This window comes from Fusarium oxysporum, chromosome 11 (genome assembly GCF_000149955.1).
Source record: "Fusarium oxysporum f. sp. lycopersici 4287 chromosome 11, whole genome shotgun sequence".
Lineage (NCBI taxonomy): Eukaryota > Fungi > Ascomycota > Sordariomycetes > Hypocreales > Nectriaceae > Fusarium > Fusarium oxysporum.
Window position 1 is genome coordinate 1,497,073 of NC_030996.1, and position 23,665 is coordinate 1,520,737.

General features: G+C 48.2%; 11 protein-coding genes across 14 annotated transcripts; 5 read left to right on the forward strand and 6 right to left on the reverse strand.

Annotated features, from left to right (window-relative positions):
• Positions 1-647: 647 nt before the first annotated feature.
• On the reverse strand, positions 648-743 carry FOXG_09932 (uncharacterized protein; the record flags this gene model as incomplete). Its single annotated transcript, XM_018389159.1, has 1 exon — positions 648-743. One exon carries the CDS (start codon positions 741-743, stop codon positions 648-650), a length of 96 nt encoding a protein of 31 aa, XP_018247372.1.
• A 1,083-nt stretch (positions 744-1,826) lies between these two features.
• FOXG_20188 (uncharacterized protein) lies at positions 1,827-3,022 on the reverse strand (the record flags this gene model as incomplete). Its single annotated transcript, XM_018400452.1, has 3 exons — positions 1,827-2,689; positions 2,797-2,938; positions 2,993-3,022. The coding sequence occupies 3 exons, from the start codon at positions 3,020-3,022 to the stop codon at positions 1,827-1,829; spliced, it is 1,035 nt and encodes a 344-aa protein (XP_018247373.1).
• A 173-nt stretch (positions 3,023-3,195) lies between these two features.
• Positions 3,196-4,311, reverse strand: FOXG_09933 (uncharacterized protein). The gene has a single exon (XM_018389160.1). It carries the CDS (start codon positions 4,198-4,200, stop codon positions 3,433-3,435), a length of 768 nt encoding a protein of 255 aa, XP_018247374.1. The 5' UTR covers positions 4,201-4,311; the 3' UTR covers positions 3,196-3,432.
• A 262-nt stretch (positions 4,312-4,573) lies between these two features.
• Positions 4,574-7,971, forward strand: FOXG_20189 (uncharacterized protein). Its single transcript, XM_018400453.1, has 6 exons — positions 4,574-4,807; positions 4,914-5,140; positions 5,192-5,246; positions 5,300-5,519; positions 5,569-5,708; positions 5,758-7,971. Exons 1-6 carry the CDS (start codon positions 4,704-4,706, stop codon positions 6,599-6,601), a joined length of 1,590 nt encoding a protein of 529 aa, XP_018247375.1. The 5' UTR covers positions 4,574-4,703; the 3' UTR covers positions 6,602-7,971.
• FOXG_09934 (uncharacterized protein) lies at positions 6,209-7,546 on the reverse strand (the record flags this gene model as incomplete). The annotated part of the gene is made up of 3 exons (XM_018389161.1): positions 6,209-6,510; positions 6,880-7,123; positions 7,325-7,546. The coding sequence occupies 3 exons, from the start codon at positions 7,544-7,546 to the stop codon at positions 6,209-6,211; spliced, it is 768 nt and encodes a 255-aa protein (XP_018247376.1).
• A 283-nt stretch (positions 7,972-8,254) lies between the features above and the next one.
• Positions 8,255-9,537, reverse strand: FOXG_09935 (threonine aldolase). The gene has a single exon (XM_018389162.1). The coding sequence runs from the start codon at positions 9,403-9,405 to the stop codon at positions 8,341-8,343; it is 1,065 nt and encodes a 354-aa protein (XP_018247377.1). The 5' UTR covers positions 9,406-9,537; the 3' UTR covers positions 8,255-8,340.
• Positions 9,538-9,787: 250 nt separating this feature from the next.
• FOXG_09936 (uncharacterized protein) lies at positions 9,788-10,854 on the forward strand. Its single transcript, XM_018389163.1, has 2 exons — positions 9,788-9,942; positions 10,000-10,854. The coding sequence occupies exons 1-2, from the start codon at positions 9,934-9,936 to the stop codon at positions 10,774-10,776; spliced, it is 786 nt and encodes a 261-aa protein (XP_018247378.1). The 5' UTR covers positions 9,788-9,933; the 3' UTR covers positions 10,777-10,854.
• FOXG_09937 (uncharacterized protein) lies at positions 10,613-13,032 on the reverse strand. 2 transcript variants are annotated; one of them, XM_018389165.1, is made up of 3 exons: positions 12,765-13,032; positions 12,665-12,713; positions 10,613-12,614 (listed from the first exon to the last, which is right to left on the reverse strand). In XM_018389165.1, the coding sequence occupies exon 3, from the start codon at positions 12,181-12,183 to the stop codon at positions 10,942-10,944; it is 1,242 nt and encodes a 413-aa protein (XP_018247380.1). In that variant the 5' UTR covers positions 12,184-12,614; positions 12,665-12,713; positions 12,765-13,032; the 3' UTR covers positions 10,613-10,941. The 2 variants fall into 2 exon arrangements, with proteins under 2 accessions (XP_018247380.1, XP_018247379.1); XM_018389164.1 differs by having other exon boundaries at positions 12,665-13,032.
• A 1,364-nt stretch (positions 13,033-14,396) lies between these two features.
• FOXG_09938 (uncharacterized protein) lies at positions 14,397-16,329 on the forward strand. Its single transcript, XM_018389166.1, has 2 exons — positions 14,397-14,573; positions 14,624-16,329. The coding sequence occupies exons 1-2, from the start codon at positions 14,514-14,516 to the stop codon at positions 15,197-15,199; spliced, it is 636 nt and encodes a 211-aa protein (XP_018247381.1). The 5' UTR covers positions 14,397-14,513; the 3' UTR covers positions 15,200-16,329.
• A 165-nt stretch (positions 16,330-16,494) lies between these two features.
• On the forward strand, positions 16,495-17,716 carry FOXG_09939 (uncharacterized protein). Of its 3 annotated transcripts, XM_018389168.1 has the most exons (3): positions 16,495-16,773; positions 16,836-17,096; positions 17,150-17,716. In XM_018389168.1, the coding sequence occupies exons 1-3, from the start codon at positions 16,618-16,620 to the stop codon at positions 17,342-17,344; spliced, it is 612 nt and encodes a 203-aa protein (XP_018247383.1). In that variant the 5' UTR covers positions 16,495-16,617; the 3' UTR covers positions 17,345-17,716. The 3 variants fall into 3 exon arrangements, with proteins under 3 accessions (XP_018247383.1, XP_018247384.1, XP_018247382.1); XM_018389169.1 differs by having other exon boundaries at positions 16,536-17,096; positions 17,150-17,695; XM_018389167.1 differs by having other exon boundaries at positions 16,555-16,773; positions 16,836-17,695.
• Positions 17,717-19,364: 1,648 nt separating this feature from the next.
• On the forward strand, positions 19,365-23,206 carry FOXG_09940 (uncharacterized protein; the record flags this gene model as incomplete). Its single annotated transcript, XM_018389170.1, has 3 exons — positions 19,365-20,402; positions 20,452-21,258; positions 21,323-23,206. 3 exons carry the CDS (start codon positions 19,365-19,367, stop codon positions 23,204-23,206), a joined length of 3,729 nt encoding a protein of 1,242 aa, XP_018247385.1.
• Positions 23,207-23,665: the final 459 nt, after the last annotated feature.

The window sequence follows — 23,665 nt, forward strand, 5'->3', positions numbered from 1 at the left end:
CGCATGGTTGGCGTTGAAATGCATAGTGGGTAAAATGCGGTTATTGGTCACTCTATACGCGATTTGAAGACCGCGGCTGAGATAAGATAGGATAAGATAAGATAAGATAAAGAAGTAAGAGCCATAAAAAGAAGCATAATGGTTTCGTGAGTTGGATAAGCTATCTCGTTCAGGGGCTCTTTGTGACAGCAAAATCTCGGGTGTCCAGTACCCCTATAATCCTTATCCCAATAAACTGGACGAGCATTTGGGCAAATTTTCGGCTTTCCGCACGCCCCAAGATGCTGACCATAGACATGACCGAGAGCTTTGCTGTTGAGAGGTATACAAGCCGCAGTTCGAGCCGCCAAGTAGGTTAGCTCGCTGTCGAAGAATGGCGCTGCTCTAGAGAATGCATCGAGGGACGTTTGAAACCCCGTCCAGAATTTCTTGTCGCCTCATATGAGCTCAACCTTATTAGGTGGGCAAACATCCGCCGGGACTGTATATTGCCACGGGAGAGACGGTTTTCGCGGTCCTATTCACCCTCTAGCCACTCACCATCATAATGGCACCGTATCTCGCTGAGTGGCCTTGGTCTCCTCTTCCGATGCTCCCTGCAATCGGAGCCATCATGCTCAGAGGAACGTTGGATACGGTCGTAGACATCAAGGAAAGACTGGATTGGCGCAGCCCTGGGCAGGGAAACCTTGGAAGAACTCTGTCTTATCCACCCTGGGAACATGCTTGAGGCTCACAGCCATGGCTGACTCTTTTGACTTGACGAAAAAGTAAAGATGCCTGATGGACTCGAAAAAAGAAAAGCTGAACAGTGTTACGTACTGAATCGTTATATGTTCCGGGCATGGGCCTTTAAAAGCCCTCTTCAGCCATTTCGCACTTGGATAGTTTCTCGAGAGGCGAATGGCAACATTCTGAAATGAGGAAATGATCTTTCTGGAAGAACTTAAGGCTTGTTGAGCCACCTGCGTCAGATTCAGAGGGGTAATGCCTGCCGCATTGTCATGTCTGTGGAAGGCTCCTGCAATCTTCTCGATGTATAAAGTGTCGTATGCGGGATTGCATCTTATTCTTCGAAAACCGGTGCTTAAATCGTTCATAAGAATGATAGTCTCGGGATACCTCAAGAGATATACTTTGCGCGCGTCACAACAAGCCAAGCTCAGGCTGTGCGACTCTTTACATGTATTCGTATCACGCCCCCGAGTTAGAAAACTTCCTCCCGTCATGCATATAGTAGGCCCGGAGAGACTGGAAAGACGATCGAAGCCGAGTACCATATAGATGTAAACACTAATGCGCCTCGAAATTGTATCGAAGGCAGCTTCCCATACCTTAAGTTGGAGCTCCGGCGGAAGCTCAGAAAATAGATGAAACGAGTGCGAGTCCGCTGAAGACTCGAATTGCGGCCCAGAGATGCTGGTTGGAAGTTCATCCATAGCTGATATGAAAATGGTAAGCTGAAAGTCAAAAAACAAGTCGCAGTTTTGGGGAGAGGTGGGTATTTATAGATCTGGTGAGAATCTAAACTTCGTCCACCAATTTAGGTTTCTAGGGTTAAAGTGGTTTGCATGTTTATTATCATATCTAAGTTCTGTGTGCTGATCATAGAACCTTAGCCACAGGTCTCAACTCCGAATAATGCATCTGGCTCAGAGTTTAACCATATGCCACAATGCCTAACCAATTGCTAGGCCTGCAGAGCAAACCTTATAGAAATTTCAGACCAAAAAAGAATTTGGACGGTTAGCATAAGTAATGGAAGATAATGGCAACTCTTTTAACAATATTAAAAGCCTCTCATCACGAGCGCCGTTCATCAGTTCTTAGCCTTTGTTCGGGGGGATCCGGCGAAAAATAAGTCTGGGCGAAAATCTCATCTGAGAGTCGGTGTTGATGCTAATATGATAATTTAAGTTGAAAGCAAGGGTAGCAAGAGCCAATAGGCTGACGGCTTCCCTGGTGATAGCACTAGGGCTCCCATTGTAGAAATAGTGCCAAAGGTTTATCCAGTTTGCATTGCCCGCAACTGTTTGGTTTCTGGGGTTTGCGCTCTGAATGATATTTGGGGAGCTTGAAGGATTCTGAATAATGACCGATCCGTTCGCGAACTGGGCCTCAAGATATTTGACCGTGGCATCGTCTTGAGCCACGAATGCGAAATCATTTCCCTTAAGGAAGGCATCCATTGCCAAAGAATACTTGGGCTCAGTAAGTGTAGAATATAATATGACCCCGTCATAGTTCCACAAGTTCCCATCTCCACCAACAAAGAATATGTATGGTCGTCCATGGTAGTTAATGCCACAAGGGCTACTCCCAGCCATGAGTACTTGGCCATCATTTAGACCAACTTGATTCGACCATGTTATTCCGTTCGTGGTAGTGGTATACCATGTGCCATTGCTTCCGCTTCCGTACCAGAGAAGAGTCAACACTCTTTTGTCGTCAGAGACAAAAATGGCAGGGCTTGTGCGATCCATGAAGTTTCCTCCAAGATTAGAGGTAACCGGACTGACATCGGCCCAGACATTCCCATTAAAGGTCGTCATCCATGTGCCATTTAGACCAGAACCGTTGAAGAACAAGTAAAGCAATCCATTGAACTCAACCATGGCCGGGCTCGTCTGGCTTCGAATAGAAAGTCCACCTGCAGTGAGATTCTTTGGTTGGACAAATGCATTCGTTGCTTTATTGACATAGGTATATCTTAAGGTGCCGTTAGCTAAAGAGTGTCCTGGTAAACAGCTACAGCTGGGCTTGTGCTTGGTTCGAATGTCTCAGAAGGAGGTGTACTCATGGCATCGTCGAGACAATTGACCATAGTCCAGATCACTCCATCCTGAGACGTAGTCCAGAAAGTGCCGTTGTTCCCAGAACCGTTGAAGGTATGAAGCGATACTGCGGGCGAAGTGACTGGTGAGTAATGATGAGATGCCTTTTTGAGTGTTTAAGTATGTTGAAGTGATTGATGGAGCGTCGAAAGAGCTACGCGACTCGCGACAAATTCGAAGGCTGACATGTGTGTGATGTCTTTCTTGGAATTGCATGAATCACAATTTACTGCAAACATGGGCCGATTCGACACCCAGCCAGCCAGCCACAGCTCTCAGATAGTTGAACTGTCAAACTCCCTGTGAAGGTCCAGCCCTTCTTTCAGCCAGCCGCAATGTCTCTTATTTGTTTGCTGGGTGCCAGCTATTCAATCTCAGAGACATTTCAAAGGATCTCATTGGTGATATAAGTTCATTGCGTGCCGCTAGTGTTCTAGACCGCCAGTCAATATATCATCGCTACCAGTATCAAAGTCTCAGAAACATGTCTTCGTCCCGCTCATTGTCGCTCTAGAAAAAAAGAACTCCGTAAGCTATCGAAATAGAAGAAAGGATAGGCAGATGGTCGACAGCCCTGGCCTACCGACCAGTATGCCTTTCATGAAGTGAACGCCTCAATCGCCTCTTCCAGAAGCTCCACGATCTCATCAGGTTTACTCAACATCGGCAAATGCGCACTATCAATAAGCCGCTTCGTGACATCCGCACCAAGCTTTTCCGCACCTCGAACAAGCATCTTCTGCGCTTCATAAGGGTAAGCCCTATCATCCTTGGTCATGATCTGCCAAACAGGCACATCCCTCCATCCTTCGTACGTGACTTCGTATCCTTCCGTCGAACCGGTCAAGGCATGTTTGCTGAGCTTTCCAACCCAGTAATCGGCCTCTTCTGCTGGGAGATCGTGGTACATCATGTCGATTGGGTCGACTACGATGACCATCAGATTGTTCTCATAGTCAGCTTCGCAAGTCGGCAGGGGTTTGCCGCCGAGAGCGTCTAGAAAGGACGCGCCTTCGCGGACGAAACCGGTTGCAACGTTGAAAAGCCCTATCACACGACCAGTCTTTCCGTCTGTGTCGGCAGAATTGTTGGTGAAGCCTCTCATGGCACTTTGTCCAACCGGTCCACTATAGGAGTGCACTAACAGAACGACATCAAGTCCTTGCGACGTCTCGCCAGCAATGGCATCGGCAACAGCTTTAACGTCATGCGAGTAATTAACGTCGGTGCTTGTTGATTGGTTTGTCGGAAGTGCGACGGGAATACACTTGAACTCTTTAGCCTCCATGGCAGACATGATCTTGCCCCAACATTCAGGGCTATGCCACGCGCCAGGCACAAATATGAGGCTAGGTTTCTGGGCCATATTGTAGATTGATTGGACGATATTGGCTCGGGATTCGGTGAGGGAGGGGAATAGGGAAGTGAGGATGTGAAGTCGGCTTACGATCTCTTTCCAAATCGTGGCTGGATAAAGGCAGCGGGGTTTGTCGTCCAGCTCGTTTATCCTCCTTGAAAAGGGTTAGTTGCTGACAGGCTGGACGCCATTCACGTCCACTCAAAAGTGACTCTGTTGTTGGTAGTGGAGACTCTAGTTCTTTGCCAAGACGTTAGTGATCTATCTTCATGCGCCTCTCTCTGAGTGACAAAGTGTTAGCGCTATAGCTTTGACTAGTCTAAACTCTCGCAACCAAATCGCTCATCCTGTAGCCACAATCCTCAAATCCCGTGAGTGGCTTCCCGATACCTCGTCAACGCCTCTCTTTGAAGCAAGACTCCTCCCTCATTCCACTGAAAGTCATAACTCATCAACCCATCGTCGATCATCTTCCCTGAAGCTTTCCTCAGAACAAGCTCAAGCCGGTCAGCATGAGTACAACGACAAGGACTCGGAGGCCCCACACTAGGAGTAAAACCGGGTGTTTGACTTGTCGAAAGCGTCGCGTGCGTTGTGATGGCGGAAAACCAACCTGGTAAGTCGGAGTTTACTATCCGGTTGCGACAAATAGTCGAGAGTACTACACAAGACTTTTGTCAATTTTTAGTGGTTTTTAGTGATTGTAAAATTGACGAACGTAGTACCCGATGTGTCAGTGCAGGACGGGCATGCGAGTTTGCTGATCCTAGTATCCCACTTCGAGACCGCAAGGCTACCTGTCTTCCAGGCGAACAGCAACCTTGGATTATAAGCCAGGATGCGCCGCCAGTAACTCTAATGGTTAATTCCCCATTCGGAAAATCAGTGGAGCCTTTCGATTGTTTAGGCTTGGACATGACTCTTCGCTCCAGAGAGCTACTTCACTATTGTAAGCGCAAGCCATGCAGCATAGACCTAGCCGCATCGTTGACAAGCCTAGTTCATAATAGCCACGACAGTGCTGATTTGGTACTTAGTAAAGCCTCGAGAAATATGTACGTACCTTATCATCCCTCACTCAGCCCAGGCTTACCTTAAACATCTATAGCTTTTCTTCTGTCGCTCAGCACCCCGATGCCCTGAGGGACACTCTTCTCGTAGCAGGCCTGCATTATGCATGGACTGTCGGTGATCTCGAAACGTATAAGCCAACTTTCCTGTTTCACAAAGTCTCAACAATACAAGTCTTGAACCGATGGTTGCAGAACATACATCAACCGGGGCTGATGACCTTCATTCGGCATGTTTCAATTCTTTGCTTTATAGAGGTACGCTTCCCCTACTGATAATACCTTACCAATCGCTGAACATAAAAAGGCATCTTATGGTAACGTACACGATACAGAGGCTCATATCAACGGCCTCGTGAACGCCGTCCACCTTCTCAGCCCCCTCGATGACGACTTCGGCCATCGATCAGAAATCGAAGAAGAGCTTGCTAATCGCTATCTCTTGCTGTAAGTAGTCATTGCTGATGGATATTTTCATCAATGCTTACCTTTCCAGCACATACTATGCCTACCAAGGCTTCAAGGCCAGGATATTGGGAAGCGACTCTTTGCAGAACCTTTTCCGACAGAACAATACCGCAGAGTTTTCCACGTTCGTATCGCAGATCTATCTCTGGAAGACCCAAAATATCGGCCATCTTGAAATGCGTCTCAACGCCATGAAACTCTTGCCATTCTTCTTCGCTGCCCTCCCCTCATCAACGCAATTCCATAGCATCGACGCATCACCTCTAATAGATTGCCTGAAGCATGTTACAACTTCAACGCAGACAGTCAGGGAAGATCGTTACAAATGCGACCCAAGCTGGGAATGGATCGAGGGATCAGATTCTCGACTTCTCTGCGCTACTATCGGCTCCCATTTCTCATCTCTGTTCCACGACGATATGTTCTCATCAGCACACTCGTCAAAGTATAGCATTTCTTGGTCTGGTATGTGCGCTGCATCAAGCCTGTATATGCACAGTGTCCTGGAGCTCTGGAACGGCGGCAAGGCCATCGACGCTCGTCTCTTGCGAAGGTTTCTCTCGATCTTGAGTCGAGATCTCAGCCAATCTGTCAGCACTTTGGGACTCAATGACTCTACGGATTTTTGGCTTTGGCGAGCGTTCCTTGGAGAGTATAGCATTGCCAAACAGCAAGCGAATAACCATGACCCCTTGCTGGATGGCCTCCAAAGAGCTTTTACTGGCTACGTAGATGCATGGAAAAGGGTTACAGGGTTGACACTTTGGGAAGAGGCGCATGCCTGTTTAGTGACAGTGGCGTGGCCCGCTACTATGAATTATGAAACGGGGCGAGGTGTTTGGATAAGTGCAATCGAGCATACAACATGTTGAGAATTAAAAAGCTGTCGCTGCTTATAACTGTACAATATTGTATCAAAAAATCACAACTCGAATCTTAATAAAGCGGCCACGGCATGGCAAAAACCCGAGATAGACCTCCAGACCGCTCTATTCGGGCAGCAATATCGTGCCCTCAGTTACTGGAGTTGCAGACCCTGAGAGGGATATATTTGCAACTTTGTCTCCAGTCTCATCCAGTACAATGTCGACAATGATACTGCTGTCACGGCCAATCTCCTGTCCCTGATCAAGATAGAACCTATACATACCGCCCGAATCCCCCTGCTGAAGCGCGAGATATGCGCCCAGAGCACATGAACCGCTTCCGCAGGCGGGGTCCTCGAGACCGATTGCAATCATACGAATTCTGAGATGTTGGACCTTCTTGCCACTCTCGTCGTAAGGATCCGACAGTACTCTATAGTACATCACTCCTGTGAAAGAGGGTGCCCATCCCTCGTCAAGCTCTGTAAGCTGACTGGGGCCTGCGGAGATGGCGGTGAACAGGCTGGGCTAATTGGTAAAGTCGACCAAGGTGTAGGTGACGCCCTTAACAATAGACACGCATGGATAGCTCTGTTCAGTTGATAATCCCTGGGTCTTCAAGCTCGGTTGGGTGTCGAGAATGCTTTGTGTACTAGTAGGGCGGGAATGAATGTGGACGTTATGCGGCACGTCGGCTGCCACAGTTTCTTGCGACGGATCATAACGCACAACAACTGGCCCAGCGTTTGTCCAAAGGGTGGCCTCTGAGGAGTGCACAGCGAGACCAGGAAGTAGCTGTCGAAATAGCACATGGCCAGTGCCGATGACAGGATGGCCTGCAAAATCCATCTCGTTCACAGGAGTAAAGATGTTGATGGCCACTGCTCCATCCGTGTTTCGGCGCAAAAAGACGGTTTCGGAGAAGTTGAATTCACGTGCAATCATCTGCATGTCTGCAGGCGGTAGCGCATCACCTTGAACTTGGACAACAGCCACTTGGTTTCCCTTGTACCTGACGGAAACAAGAAAGTCAGTAATCTAGGTTCAAAGCTTAGGGCAGCTATAGTGTTGTGGTTATTGGCATCACCTTTTTGTTGTGAAGACATCAAGTGTCACTTTTGAGCATGTTAACATTGATCTTGTGCCGCAAAGAATGGGAGGGGAAAGTCTGGGAAGTTTATCTCGGGCATTCATTTACCATAGGAAGCCTTCTTGGAAATCATTTTGCGGATCAACGTCAATCGACGAGGGCAGTTGAAAGAGAACTAGAAAGAGGATGAAGGAAGCAAACAGCGTTGAATGGCTTAAGGCGCAGTGACTACAGCTGATGCAACGAGTGGAAGAGGGTAACGAAGCCTTTGCATTGAGAGGCTCGAGCCGAAGTACAACAAATGAGTCAGCTCCGATTGTTCCGCTTCGGCCGAATTGCATTTTTTGGTTCATGGCGTAGGGCGCAAGGCGTATGGCGTGGGGCACATGGCGTAGGGCGTAGAGACCTGGGGCGTGTGGTGAGTAGTGGGTGAATGAGGCGGGGCTGACAACTGCCTATTGATCATTCAGTCATTGAGGGCTTCATCGATAATGACAGAGTAAGAATTATTCACCAAATTATTCAATTGACAGAAAGATGCAAGGGTCAGAGAGAGTGTATAAATTCAAAGCTGATGTATAATTGTATGTATTGCAATGTTAAGATGCAAAAATAACCAAGACTACCTATAACCCTCCCGAAAAACAGTTCTATTCTACAACAGTTTGCTGTAACATGATCCAACAGCCGCAACCAGCTCATCTACACTACTTGGACTATGTGAAAAGGATGTCACAAGGCGAACTGATCCTGGCTCCCAGCGATCATGGTAGAACTGGTAGCCCTGGCAAAGCAATTCCTTGATTACGGCTGGAGCCAGGCGGCAGAAGAGTATGTTAGCTTCCGGATCTTGCAAAACCTCCGGTCCAGAAACGCTCCTTAGGCCAGCGGCCAATCGTAAAGCCAAACCATTCGCATAACGGGCATTTCGCAGCCATAATTCGTCCGCAAGGTAGGCTTCAATCTGAGCCGTATGAAAGCGCATTTTTGAGGCCAACTGGCCAGCTCGCTTCTGGCGGAAGGCCAGTTCAGACGCCAAGGTAGGGTCGAAAGAGATGATTATGTCGACTGTCATTGCGCCGTTCTTGGTCAAACCAAAAGAGAGAACGTCAACGCCGGCCTCCCAGGTCATCTCAGCTGGAGATGCCTCGAGGTGAACTAATGCATTGGCAAAACGCGCTCCATCCATGTGCACGCGTAAGCCTGCATTTTTCGCTATAGTACACAACTCTTTGAGCTCGGCGATTGTGTAGACACTACCGGTTTCGGTAGGCTGACTGATACTGAGAACAGACGGTTGGACGCTATGGACGTCACCGACCTTCCGACAAACAGCAGCGCGCAAAGACTGGGGGTCGATCTTGCTATTGCTTCCAGGCACTGTTACAAGTTTAGAGCCTCCTGTGAAAGCTTCTGGAGCGCCGCACTCGTCGTTGTTGATGTGGCTATCCGGGTGACAAAGAATACTGCCCCACGGCTTGACAAGCGACGCCAAGCCGATGCAGTTTGCGGCTGTTCCGCTCGAAACTGGGAATACGTCGAGTTCTTTTTCGAATATCTCCTGCAGCCTTTGACGAGCGGCGCCTGTAACACCATCGTTTCCATACGGCGGAACATGTCCAGTGGCTGCAGCGACGACAGCTTGCACAATTTCAGGCGACGCACCAGCTATATTGTCACTCATAAAACACCGTCCCGGGTTTGGAATAAGAGAACCCATAGCGAAGGTCCAGTAAAGAGTAAAACGAATATAAGTACTTGAGAGGGTTTGCTTGGGAGTAGTTATAAAGGATGCGGGAAGAAAAGACAGGAATTTAAATACAGGCAGTGGGAAAGTGAAGTGTAAAGCCGACCCAAGATAAGATGCAGTTAGTTCTAGAACAATTGCCTTTAGGGTTGGTGTTTTTAACTATGTGATTGCAGTGTCACCAATTGCATACAAAGAGGGGGTGTGAATGGAGAGAAAAAAGTTTCATCTGGCCCACCAAAAAGGGCGTCGCACCTTTTGCTGCATCCTAGCCTACCTAGTTATTGCGGCAACCCCGGTTGTCATCTTGAGCGTCCCTCAATTATGAAATACATATCACAAGTCAACATGAGCCCTGGGCAGTAAGACAGCTATTTATTTGCTATATAATCCCCAGATCGCCGACATGGGAACCTCAAGCAGTATACCCGGTATATCCATCTGCGCTCAGAAACACTCGTCGTGTAGTAACTTCGTCTATTAAGAGAATATTCCCACACAATGGACAGAGTAAGCATTTCTGATGAGTCTGTTAATAGAAAAAGTGTCTAATTAACCTGCTGGTAGTTTGGGCATACTGAGGCGGTCTATCATCGCGATGAGACTCAACACGTCATGGAAACGACCGTCTTAGCCAGTATCCCATATGCTGACTGGGATAATTCTATCAACAAGGTGTTCAAAGATGCTTCGGATGGCCTATTTCTCGTCATCACAAATTCTACTATTTTCTATGCCAAAGGCGGTGGTCAACCGAGCGATACTGGGACCATGACCTCCCGCGACCAGTCGTCAATTTTCACTGTCACGTCTGTGCAGAAGCTCCCGTCTGGAACGATCATGCATCTTGGCACATACTCTGGGGCCCCTTTCAAGGAACAGACGCTTGTAACTCAGGAGATCAACAAGGACACGCGAAAACTCCATTCACAGATTCACGACGCTGGTCACATCCTCGCTTCAGCCGTTCGAAGACTAGGAATACCAGATCTGCGAGAGGTCAAAGCACAGCACTACCCCGGCACTGCATTTGTTGACTTCCAAGGGATCATCCCGGGAGATAGGAAGGAGGAGATTGAGCAACTTGCGAATCAAATAGTCAATGACGACCGTTCAATAAACGTCCACTGGTGGTCAAGAGAGGAGCTCGAAGCCAAATCTTGGACAATGCCAGAGGATTCTGACGGTCAAGGTGGACTAGTGAGAGCTGTAGAGATTGATGGTGAGGGTGCTTATATGTGCGGTGGAACCCATGTGAGGAGCACAGCTTTGGTAGGAAAGATTAGAGTAAGGAAGGTGAAGAGGCAGCAAGGCATATCGAGAGTCTCTTATGAGCTGGTGTGATTAGATTTAGCCGTGTATTCAGAGACCGATAGATTATTGCTTTATTATAATTTTCAAGGCGTGAGAATTCATGAGGAGTAATTGTCAAACAAAAGAAGAGGTAGCAGCCCTAAACAATAGCAAGTGACATATATGTTACTCAATCTCGCCTCATGCCGCTTCCGCTCATTGTTGGCTATCCCGATTGTCTGCTGAGTCCCCAAGATGTTGGTTACGAAAACGAGCCAGCCACTCTTCGTTGTCGGCGACCGTGTCATCCAGCGGGTCTACCGTGCCGAATTGTAACCTTCTAGCTTCATCCTGGAACATCTTATCAGTAGGGATAATCCCGAGCCTCATCTGATGCTGCGCAAAGCGACCAAGGTGGAAAGCAAACAGCTCAGGAAACGATTTATCTTGGAGGGACATCATAGGTTCTCCTGCCTCGGGTGGCATCTCCAACCCATTCCAAGCTTCGAAGCTTTCCTCAGCGGACCTTGTTATCTGCTGTACATGCTCTGCTGTTGTAGGGTTCGGAGCGGCTGCCGAGAATGGAGCATAGGTCCTTGACTCAGAGGCAATCAAATACGGAGGGATAGCATTCGTGACCTGAGCCGCGATTCCAGGCTCAAAGCCATGATCCCCCCTCCAATCTTCCATCGTCTTGCCCTTGCGGAAGTGTGACACTAGATGGTCTGTGCGTTCCTGCCAAGATTCCATACGTAGATCACAGAAGCCACAGTTAGATGCCACTGGTGGCCCCTCGACCTTCCATGACTCTATCGGCGGAGGATCCTGCACATGGTGTATACACCTTAGGTGCTGAATCAAGTGATCCTTCCGGCTATAAATCTGGGTTTGTCTGCATAGATTAATATCATGATCTTCTATATGTGTCGGTGTCGGATCTGCAAGGCCGCAGTACGCACAGCTGCTGAGTCCGGTGGCGGCTGATATCACAACGCTACCATATGGCGCGCATCGCCATCCCTTGATACTGAGATGTAGCGACTGCTCATGGCGTGCCCAGTCGAACTTACTCTTGAAAGAGTCGCAACAAAATGTACAAGGGAATTTTCTCTTCTCCGCTGCTTTGCCCTTTGCTGCATTCGGTCGGGTTCGTTTCGACACGCGGCCGCGTCGGGCCACAGAACTTGCAGAAGTAGCAGAGCCTGAGGACAGGCTTGAGCCGCTAGTAAAGCTCACCGTTGAGCCCGGTCGGACGTCCACCCGGCGACTATTCAGGCTACCTGTGCTGGTTGATGCCGGGGCCCGAAGCGGGTTATTCCTTAATGCGTCTGCAATAGCGACTAAGGAGGCTGCCTCAGTCTCCGGGGGCGAGTTTCGCCATCGCTGTATCGGGTCCATTGCACTTTCTACCAAGGTGCCAGAGCCTGATATTTGTACTGGGTTGGATCCTGAAACCATCGGTAGGGCCGAGTTACGGAGGTATCGACTTCTTCGGCGCGGGAGGCAATTTGGCTGTATCTGGACATTGGGTGGGAGCTGGAGTGCCCTGGCGGTGCCCTGGCCTAATTCCCATATTGGCGGCACCTCGCCTAGCCCGGCTTCAAGGTGATGTGGCCAGATATCCTGGTTTTGGTCCTGCAGAGACCAGGACGATGGCAATGTTTGCCAGGGCCAGTCGAGAGGCTGGGCCGGATTCTCTAATGAGAGCGTAGTAGCATCAAATGATGATTGGGTGAGATCTTGTGGCTGCCAAGAGAAGCGGTTTTGACCTTCAGAATCACCATTGTCTTCTTGAAGTATCGGAAAGGCGTGTTGGGTTACACCAGATATATTGTCAAATTCCGTTGCCAGTCCATTTTGGGCATATGTATGTTCAGAGGGCGGTAAGGCTGTTGACAAGTATCAGCGCTGCATCGTCAAGTCCTTCAGATGAGCCTACGATCAGTGTAACCTTCGCCATGGCCTGTAAATTGCGGTATTTCTAAAGCCTTTTCCGGCTGGTCAGTCGACTCCATGAGGCTACTTGTCGTTTGGCGTACTATCAAGCCAGGTGATGCTGAGGTCCGGATCTCCCAATTACACAACCCGGATGCTATGATTATGAGTTTTGATGTTGTTTGGTGAATTGATTGGCGTCGTGATGGGGTCGTGATGCCGTTGTGATTGGTGCGTCCGGACCCCGGAGCTGTATTGACCCGCTGTGCGCCACTTACCTAGCCATCGACGAACATCACTAAAAATAAACATGCAAGTTTAGAAATAAGGGCATTTACACTGTTTTATGCGATTTCTGCTCCAATTAAGGCTTGTAAGCTCTCCAGAGATACTGGTCACAAACATTGTCTGACGACTTGGGCGCCAAGGTAGGAGTGATATTTCGCGGGCATCATCTTAAAATTCACCTTGGAGGCTAAATCCAACGGGACGCAAAGAGCCATCGTGTGTAACTTGAGTTCAACTGAGTGCCAGTTCTACCCCAATCGTTTTTGGGAGAAGTAGGACAGCAGATCGTATTGTTTTCAGTTGTTTTCGCCGGAACAGTGGCTGTCCCGGCCAATATAACTTATAAAGAGCCCAGCAAGGTGATGGCTCTCAGTTTGCACCTTCTAATTTTTACTGGTTCTCAAATGTATGCTAATTCTATGATCTTGCCTTTCCTGGGCTGATATTTCCTTTGCACGCCACAATTGTCAGACCTAGGCATAGAGTTTAATCGGGTAAAACATTGTTTTAAGATGTCATTCTTCAAGATGTTATTCTTATTTGGCGGTGCCTATCTCTCTGGCCGAGAACCGACCTACTGACTTAGTACGTACGCTGCCCTACGCCATATGCATGGTATTATCAAATCCTCAGTGTTAACGTAAAGACTTAGTAACCATTTCTCTCTTCACCAGGAGCTCAAGTCAATTTTCCTCCCATGTGAGTTGATCATTACAGGGTAGGGTTGAACTGTGGGTCTGGCTGATAAGCCAATCATTTGTTTGCGAAAACAAGACCACCAACAAAAAAAAAAAAAAAGCTGCTGATTGCCTCGGAGCATTTGCTCCCCGCTGTGACACACAGACAGGCAACAGAGTTTGACTTCTTGGCCCACCGTTCATCTCTCAACCCCAGTTGTCACTTTTCGATGATCAAAAAGAAAGAAATATAGAAAGGAGAAAAAGAAATAAAGAGAATAATCAGAATCAGAGAGAATTCTAAGTCATCAGAGGCTGCTTCTATTTCTGCATCGTTTTCTGCTGATCATGTGCGTGGAGTACGCATGAAGGAACATCCTGACTGGGTACAATTTTCAACCCCTCGATCCACAACAAAATGGAACTATTCTCGTGCACGCGAATGCACATCATAACACACCAAATACCCGAATACCTAGTGCAAAAGTTCTCCATGGGGATAACCCAAAGGGAATTTGCAATGTCCTTCAACATGTCATAGGATTCTGACGAGAATGATACACGAATCCCATCACACGACACCAAGAACAGATAACCAACACGCCAAGCATCCTGTCACAAAACACTAAACCGTTAAAGCCAGCTCGCTCCGAACAAACAGTCAGGGGAACCTGGCACACCTAAGCCATTTGGGGTAAATGCTCCGTCAGGGTTCTCGGGACGTTGTGCGTCAAAGATTACATCATAGCAACGTCAGTTTTCCGATCGCTGGAGAGATTATATAGAAATTCACGATGCCTGCAAAAAAAGCTTCCCCTCGAGATCGAAACTCCAAAAAAGTCTCCCTTTGGGGCCGTAAAGGCTGTGGACCAGATTAAAAATACCACAATGTCCTGCCCTCTGCAAAACTCTCTCATTCCCGTAACAACTCTTACGACCAAGCAGGACGTGGGTAACTTACATGTTCTGCGCAAAATGTATTTACTCACGTGATCCAGAATTTCCATTTCGATCACGAGCGTTTCGGCCGGCCGCTTTGCGAAGTCCCCTTATTCCAGACCGCGACGATCCCGTCCACGCTCGCTAAGGATCGAAAAGCTTTCAAGCCAAGGTTTAAGATCATGGCATGCCAATATGCGCGTAGTATTGAAACCGCAGAGCCAGAGCTTATAGAGCCGCCGCGGAAGAGCAGCTCCAAGCGGAAGTACAAGAGTCCCGAGGGTTGGCGGAGTAAGCACAAGCACCACTCCACCACACGCCGATCGCCGTCGCGACAGGCTACTATTTCTTGTCCCTGCGCGCGGGAACACAAAGCACCCAAGGCGCCGGATCATACAAGGTCTTGCGAGTTCTGTCATGTAACCGAGACGCCGAAATGGAGGTCTGGACCATCAGGACGTCGTACCCTCTGCAACGTCTGTGGATTGCTGTACGCTAAGAGGGAGGAAAAGGCCCGGTCGTTCTTATTAGAGAGGGAGTTTGGATGCGACTCTGTTTCTGACTCTGTTTCTGACGCATCGTCGTGGTCTACAAAGGTCTCAACGGAGGATTTTCATTCAGCGGGACTGCGATGACCATTCAACCTCATATCCTCTTATACCCTGCCAAGCGGCCCCCAATGATACCTCACTGCCCCTCACTCTTGGCAGGTGCATTTGCAAAGGCACGGCATGCATGGGCAGGAGAGGAAACATTCACATTTTTTTATTGCAGCGTTCGAGCGTCATAATCATGAAAGAAACTGATGGCGCATTGGAGATCAGGAAACCGGGCAACATATCAGGAGTATTCGGAGCAAATAAAGTTTAAAGAAAATACTAAACCCATTTCAGCAATTTTTTCCGGTAATAGCAGAAGAGGAGCGTTGTCAAGATAATAATTGCATCCAATCGCGAACTGTTTGGCAGCTCATTAACAAAGGTCCCTCCCAACAGCAACCGTGATGTCAAAATCGCATCAGAAAACATAACCAATCACACCTTTCACATCACCTCCGGAGTCGTCCTCTGATCTTTTAAATTTCCATTTGCTACCGTCTTACAGTACGACGTCGCATCGCCAGTCCCGTTCCACATTAGCATTACCTGACTTTAACGGATTCCGGATAGGTGCGGAGTTCAGGGTAACTCTGACATCTGACTTTTTACCCCTCAATTGGCTGACGGGAGCTTCTTTCAGCTCAAATGCCGACTCTGGAGCGGGGGAAGGTCGACACAGTGAGAACAAACCATCTGATTCTCTGCGCAAGCGACTTGCAGCAAAGATTACACTGTACCACACACCAGACAGGTCATCCGCCCATTTTGTCCTGTGTCTAGCATTTAATAGGTGCGAGGAGTACCGCGCCGTGGCTTACGCGTCGGTAAATGAGGGTTGCAACTCTTTGAGACGAAATCGTTTCTAATCAATGTTGCAAGCAGGACGGGGGACCAGTCTTATCTATCAATCGTAGACAGACACGGCACAGAGGCCAAGGCGCCATGCAAGGAACTGTGGAAACGGGCTTACTGTCACGCCAGGTTGCTCCGAGGGACAGTGTCCGAGCGGGTGAGACGTCTCAAGGTTTGAGAGGAAAAAGCAAAGGTAAACAAGGGAGTGGGCGAGTCCTAAACAGTTGAGAGAACAGTGCGATAGACTGTTGGCCAAAGTTTAAATGGAGAGTTGAATGAATTGGATGCTGAGAAACATCGGATTTCCTTTTCCCCGTTATGAAAATGCAGTCTTGTTGGTGATTCTCAATGGCCCCATGAGGCCACTCGGTAGGTTTCCTCCGGATCCGCGGATGGACCCTGAATCAGGGTCTCTGCACAGTCCAGGCCCAATCGCGTAGTGATCTACAAGGGTTCCTCTGGGGCAATCTTCGCTCTAACTCTAGCAAGCGCCTCAGAGGGGTATTAGTACCGCCTCGATCCCTAACTTCTCCCTTCAGTCTCAAGATCGGACTTCCCCTCTCAACTGCCCCCTTTCAAATGTGTCCAGTTCCTGTTCCACCATGAAACACCGACAGCAGACACTCGCCAAAACGGCAAAGCCAATTCGGCGGCGAAGAGATCGTGCTCACCATCCTTGTCCCGTTGATCTCCCTGAACCTAACCTTTTCCCGCCCCGACGATGTTCCTTACTTTCGCTGAGAAAATCGCCTCGACACGTGAGTTCCCTCTACGCGTATTTGCTGACCCGTTGCCGGTGACACAGACTAACCTCTTCCAGATCCGACCTAGCATCCAGGACGTCCAACGTAATGGTCTACCTCTTTGTGAGGTCGCTTTGTTTCAAAATGCAGCTATTCCGAGTCCTTTGGCTGCGAAGCCAGAGAGAGATACTCATCTCCAGTTGAAGGCTGCTTCGCGCACTTCATCTCTCAGATCACCCGCCGCGTCAGCACGTTCAATCCGGTCGAGATCTACTAAAGCTAGCCTCAAGGATACCTATGAAGCCCGCACGTGGCGTAACAGGCTGAGGCGGCATTCGGTATGTCACTCATTTCCACCAGAATGTCTTTTTCTTTCTAACGAGATATGCAGAAGTCACCAAGATTACATGAGCCAACTCCATGCTGCACATCATGCTTCATCAAAGAGACTCCAATGTGGCGAGAAGGCCCTTTCGGGTCTCATACTCTCTGCAACGTCTGCGGTCTTCTCTACGCCAAACGCGAAGCTCGAAGCCGATCATTTCTTCTTCAAAGAGACATCGCGCGAATGTCGCAATTTTCTTAAATCGTTGAACCGCGTTCATGTTCCCCCCATGCATGAGCATGAGTTTAGCACGGCTTAAACTTTCTTTCTAACGTCAAGTGTGATACCTTTTTAATGTTTCGTTTTCTTGAACTTGATCTCGACGTTATACATGCCACCGGGATCTATGAGTGATGAGGCATGGTTTCTATACCCCGGCGCAGGATTGGGAAGGCATTTTGTGAAACTCGGCTGGCTACTGAAGTTTTGTGTCAAAATGGCGTTCTCGGTTATTTGTTATCATGTTGGATTTAGCGCAGATACCTCAGTCACAGTTATGAATTGGAATTGAACTTTTATTCGTACAACATCTACAGTCGACTTGGATCAAACGAATGGCGGTCGGAAAACTGCATTCAACTCCACTCAACAGTTGTGAAGTCAGTCCAAGTCTCCATGAACCAACTCTTCTAAGATTTATCTACTCCGGTGAGGGAATTTCGACGCAGGATATGTTCGCTCTGTCTCCTGTACGCTACCTATGGCTTGATCTCCAAGCCATGCTGATTGCTAGGATTGCAAGGCCTTGTTATGTATATCAAGCATTTGTGTAATAGTTTTCACTTTCCAGAGAGCCCAAAAATGAGAGGCGCGAAAAACATCGAACTGGGCGCCTAAGATTACGTTTTCCACTCCCCAGTAACAACTTTCGCGAAGTCATGCACCTACAGGGAACAAGACAGTCAGCTGACGGCCCAGACTACCCGTTCAGGTAAGCCGAACCAGGCTGTCACTATTTTGCGTAATAACTCCTTATCAGGTGCCGCATAGTTCCTGGTTTGAGCTGAATGCATCCGACCGGAATCGAGAAGTCTGACCACCCTCTGGCTGTGTGGGAGCTCGCAAGACCGTTGGTTAGGGGCTTTGAGGCTAAAGGTACAAAATTTCCCTCATAACATAAAACGATAATACAACCATGCAAGTCGGGGGCAGCTTGATCTTGTATTTCGGGTCAATCTGTTAAAGACCGTGCATAGATGACAGTCCTTTGTTCAAGAAACATCTACAACTCTATTTTCTTTACCCGCTGCCTGTAACTCTTGGCCTTCACCCCTTAAGTTGTTGAAGCCCTTCAATCATCATCCTGCATCATGGCTTCATCAGGCAAGGAAGATTTAACCATGGAACAGTTATGGGATGAAGCAGCTGAGCGATTTCTGGCTCGTACCGGAAAAGGCCTGAATCGAAAGCCTCCAATGACAATAGACGACGTACGAAAACAGATAGAATCGCGAACAGATCCTACTATAGATATTGACGTCGTAAATACGCGGAAACACAAAAAGGACATAGGTCTGAATATCCTTGAATGATGCCTGAAACTCCTTGGTGGTATAGCTGCACAAGGTGCCAGCGTGGTAACCAGGCTTCGACCCGATTGAGCCTTCGAGCCATTGACACCTGAACAGGTTTTCCAACCGGCAACTGTGGTGTTTAATGCCATGAGTATTCTTCTTGAAGCTCCTAAAAAGATACGCGAATTCCATGAAGCAATTGATGAGGTCTTCGCCGTCGTGGCACCCTCCCTGAGTCAATTCAGGATTTACGAACGGATCGAGCAGTTCAGAAAAATTGACACCGACTTGACTCGTGCAATTCATATCACCATGATCAGTCTAGTTGATATTTGCGCCTTGGTCATAACACTCAAGACCCCAATAGCAAATGGAGCAAGTTCAAGTCCAACGTCAAGAAGGCATTGCTAGACGATGATTCGGGGCTCAGCATTGAATTGAGGAAGTTTAGACAGGCCATCCATGGCCAACAGTCCATCGAGGCGACTTTGACACTAGAAGTAGCTCTGGAAAGCAGACATGAAGTATCGATTATTCTTGCAAAGGTCTTCGAGACTGGAAAGTGGACCGAAGAGATTGCCAGCAAAATCACCACGTTACAGCAGGCAGAGACCAAGCGAGCACAGGACACGACGAAAAAGGCAAACTTGTCTAAGATAAAAGAAAAGCTTGGTATTGATGAAAAGGAGCTCGAAACAAACAGAGAAATGTTTAAGAGACTATGCGATTCCAGGGTCGAGAATAGCGGGAGCTGGCTTGACGACGAGGAAGCTTATACTTCTTGGGCTGATGCGGATGCCGCCAAAGCGCGACCTCTACTACTGCTCCTCGGCGAGAAGAATACCGGGAGATCTACAACGGTCTCAACGATTGTCCAGAAGCTCAAAGCTAGGTACAAGACACCGACAGAAAGGTCCTCCAGGGTTCTCCTAGCCTGGTATTTCTTCCCTTCACTATCAGATAAAGCTGATAAGGGTGATCCGACTCCAGCTCGAACAGCTCTGAAACATATTGCTTTACAACTAGCTGAGCAAGATATGGCGCTTGCCAAGAGTATAGCTTCCATCTGTGAAGAGAAAGACAATGGTACTTACTTCACAGACGTGAGCTGTGAATCGCTGTGGAAAGACCTGAAGCTGGGACAGCCACGTGGAGATACGATGTACTACTTCATATTCGACGGGGTCGAAAAACTATCGAAGATGCATGCCGATGCTGGTACACAGTTCTTTGACGTCCTCCAAGAGGCTAGTCACTCATCTGCTACAGAAAGTGATGGGAGCAGGATTCGGCTTCTGGTTAGTGGCAGTGGTGACGCAGTCAAGGTACTCGGAGGGTTCGAATCACCAACAATTAACATAGCGAAATCCAACGGTTCAGACATTGAATTGTATATCAAGAGGGAGATGCGCAAATATGATATCTTTCAAGGCAACGACTCGAAGGACGAAGCAAGCCGGAAGAAAATCAACGATAAACTGTTAGAGATGGCGGGCGGAAGTTTCTTCAAAGTTCAGTCAACACTAGACAGAATCAAGGACCTGGTAGATTCAGGCGGACAGGAATCGGAACTAGATGATCTGTTGACAGAGTCGGACTGGGGCAGGGAGGCGATTTCGAAAAATGTTGTTGCAGAGCTTCAAGAGCAACTATCCCCACAGAATATCGAGGAGATAAATGAACTGTTGATCTGGGTAGTATATGGTTTTGAATGGCTTAGTGTCGACCAACTGGAGGCAGCGCTGGTGAGTTTGCCATCTGAAATTTCTGAAGACATGAGTGTTAACTACCAAGTTCCTTCGGTTTGGATCAACTCCACTTCAGAAGCTGGCGAAGAAACTACAGGGGAAGTATTCCAGACTTTTTGAAGTCGATGGGCAAGTGATCACCGTACGCCGTGATCTCTTATCCCTAGTGATCAAGGATCCCAAGCAGCTACGATCCCTTGATGACGATACCCCAAGAATAACAGCTACCATCACCATCACAAAGGGCGACATTACAACTGTGCAGAACTTCTTGTGGGCACTGTTCCAGAAGTCAGTGGTTGAGAAGTTCGAGTTTGAGCCACTAGCTGGACAGATTACCCAGACCAAGAGCGAAATCAGGGTGAACGACTCCGATGCACACTTAGCCATAGTGATGCAAGCCATAAGCTTCCTGATAAAGAAGCCAGATGCTAGAACTGAAACCCTGGGAAGATATCTGGTCTGGAATCTTCCTATTCATTTGAAGGAATTGAACAACCCCGAGCGTGATCACAAGGTCGATAATGCAGCAAAGAAAGACATTGGCAGCATGCTTTTCGACATCCTCGGTCAAGGAACCATCATTAGGAGGCATTGGAAACATTTCGTTGACGTGCCTCTGTTCGGTAACACGACGCAAATCTCGACACTTCTGGCATGGCTGCAGGATCCTGATGTTAGTGGCCATTTCGGGGTATACCAAATGGATTGGCTAGACAAGGTGATCTCAAGCCCGAGCCCGCACCGTACTTTACTGTCCTCTATGGCCCGTGAAGTTGGCCACAGATGGCTCAGGAGCAGTGAGAATGATCCCTGGGAAGCATATCGGTCTCTCAGGCGGTATCTTTCATTGGTAAGTCTAGAATGATTCCTTATTCACGAATATATCTGTTTATACATGACTAACGCTATCCCAGGAAGTTTCCGAGGGAGCAGCAGATGCGTCTGACGATTCGCTCGTGATTTTGAGCACAGATGAAGAGTCTCTGGCCCTTGATAAGGCAGAACGATGGTGCAAGAGTATACTTCAAGTTACAGACGAGCAATCCTTATGGTACGAGAGAGTTGGGGAAACTGCTAGAAAAGTTGATGAGTTCGACCACGCGATTGCGATGTTCTTGAAGGCAACCAAGATGCCTGGAGCGTCATGGACATGCCACAGAGGTCTAGCACACTCTTACCACCAAGCCGGAAAATTGAACGACGCCTGTGTATCACAGAAGAAAGCGTTGGAAATTCTCTACGAATTGAAGGAACCTCATCCTCACGATATTTGGGTAACGAATATGGATCTTGGAAAATGGTACTTCGAACTAAAGGAGCGGGACCAAGCAACCATATACTACGAAAAGGCTCTGGAGGCCAAGCCAGCTGACGAGGCATATTACCGCATACTGGAAGCCAACCTTACATCGCAGTCTAATGGGCGTACATTGGACCTTATTGAAACCATGAGTCATGAGACGTCTACAAACGGCGGTACAAGTCTCCTGGGTTCTGCACTTCTACTCATGGCAACGGATGAAGACACTTACGAGAAGTACTTCACCAGTCTTCTCTCGTTAACTTCCTCTCGTCATGGGATGTTAGGGATGGTTCTGAGTGCCATGGACGAAGCCATTCAGCTCGCAGCTGACAAAGAGCTTTTATTCGAAAGAAGCGCCCTTCGACTCTACAAGGGCCTTGCACTCTATTACTATGGCAACGAAGCCGATGAGAACCCGCTAACATCTGCGGTAAGACTCTGGGAGGAATGCCACTCTGATGCGAGGAAAGTCATTGAAGAAACTGGCACCTACGTACAGTGGAAATGGATGTGGTTGGGTGGCCAGGTTATTAGTGATATAGTCTGCCATTATTTCAAAGAAGCAACGGCAGCAAACACTGAGGCTTCCGCATTGGCAAAGCTTGGTGAAATCACTATCGGTCATCGAATCTCGTACGAAGACAACCGGGTATCCCCAGCTGAGTCTTACATGGGAGCCTACGAAACCCTACAAGGAAATTTCACCGCAGTAAGAGCGCACTTCCGCAAGAACATGCTTACAGCCCATGAGATGCTATCTGACGACACAGATGAGAATGATGCAGATGCGTATTTCGTCTTGTTCCAGTGTCTACTTCATACTGGAGACGAGACAAATGCTCTCATTGCCTTCGAGCTTACAGGACCGATAGAAAAGACGATAGAAATGAGGCTTGGTGAGATTCGGGGTGAGGATAAAGCCGCCGCAACGGAGATTCTTGAGTTTGCCAAAGAGAAGTTCTCACCGAATGATGCCGCTCCTACCAGGTACACGGCTGTCCTTGACGAGCTACAGCGGCGAATGGACCTGGGCAATGTAGAAAGCGAGAAAACCATAACTAATGAGACCTACCAAAGGCTTCACTCGCTCCTGGCCCAGAAACGACCGGCTACGGAAGATGGAGATGGGCCAAACCAGCCGTATGAGATCACTTACAGCGATATGGTGATCAACTGGCGATACTTCTGCAACGGGAATTGCGGAGGGACCTGGGATTTCGAGACTGACATTAACATTTGTAAATACTGCTGGGACACTCCCTTTTGTCAAAACTGTTTACCGCTGCTTCAGCAAGGCACATCGAAGATGTTGGCTTGTGATGCAGGCCACAAGTGGCTTCATGTTCCGCGGTGGAACTTGAGAGAAAGCACAGGGCTAAGGGATGGCACTGTCATGATGGGAGGCGAAATTGTTGATGGTCGGCATGTTGGGGGACAAAGAGTCAAGATCAAGGAGTGGTTGAGCACCATTTGGAAGGAATGGGATATCGAGTAGCATTGCTCAGTTTAAGTTCACTTGCTGGCTTTTGGTTGCGTAGCCCAGAACACATCCTTTTGAGCTTGTACCCCAGTGCAAGGATATACGTAAAAGAAAAACCGAAACCGATCGCTCACAACAAGGATGCGAAGGCGCGATGGTTTAAAAAGTTTATACGATGGAGAAATATTGCGGCCCGAAAATGATACGCATCCACTTTGCAAGCACGCAATTTGAGTTCGCCATGTCGTTTCCCATTGATCCCTGATAGGTAATCCACACGGAAGAGCTTTCATGTGGCTGATGTTCACCAAGTCCAGTGGCAGTTCACGCCACGAGATCGTGTTGAAATGCTTTGTGTATCAATACGAAAACTCTCTTGTACTGGAGGGCAACAAACATCGATGATACGTACGTGCCTTTCTCTCTTGCATCAACAATCTTTGAGATTGATGTCTACGACCTGGGGAAGAAAAT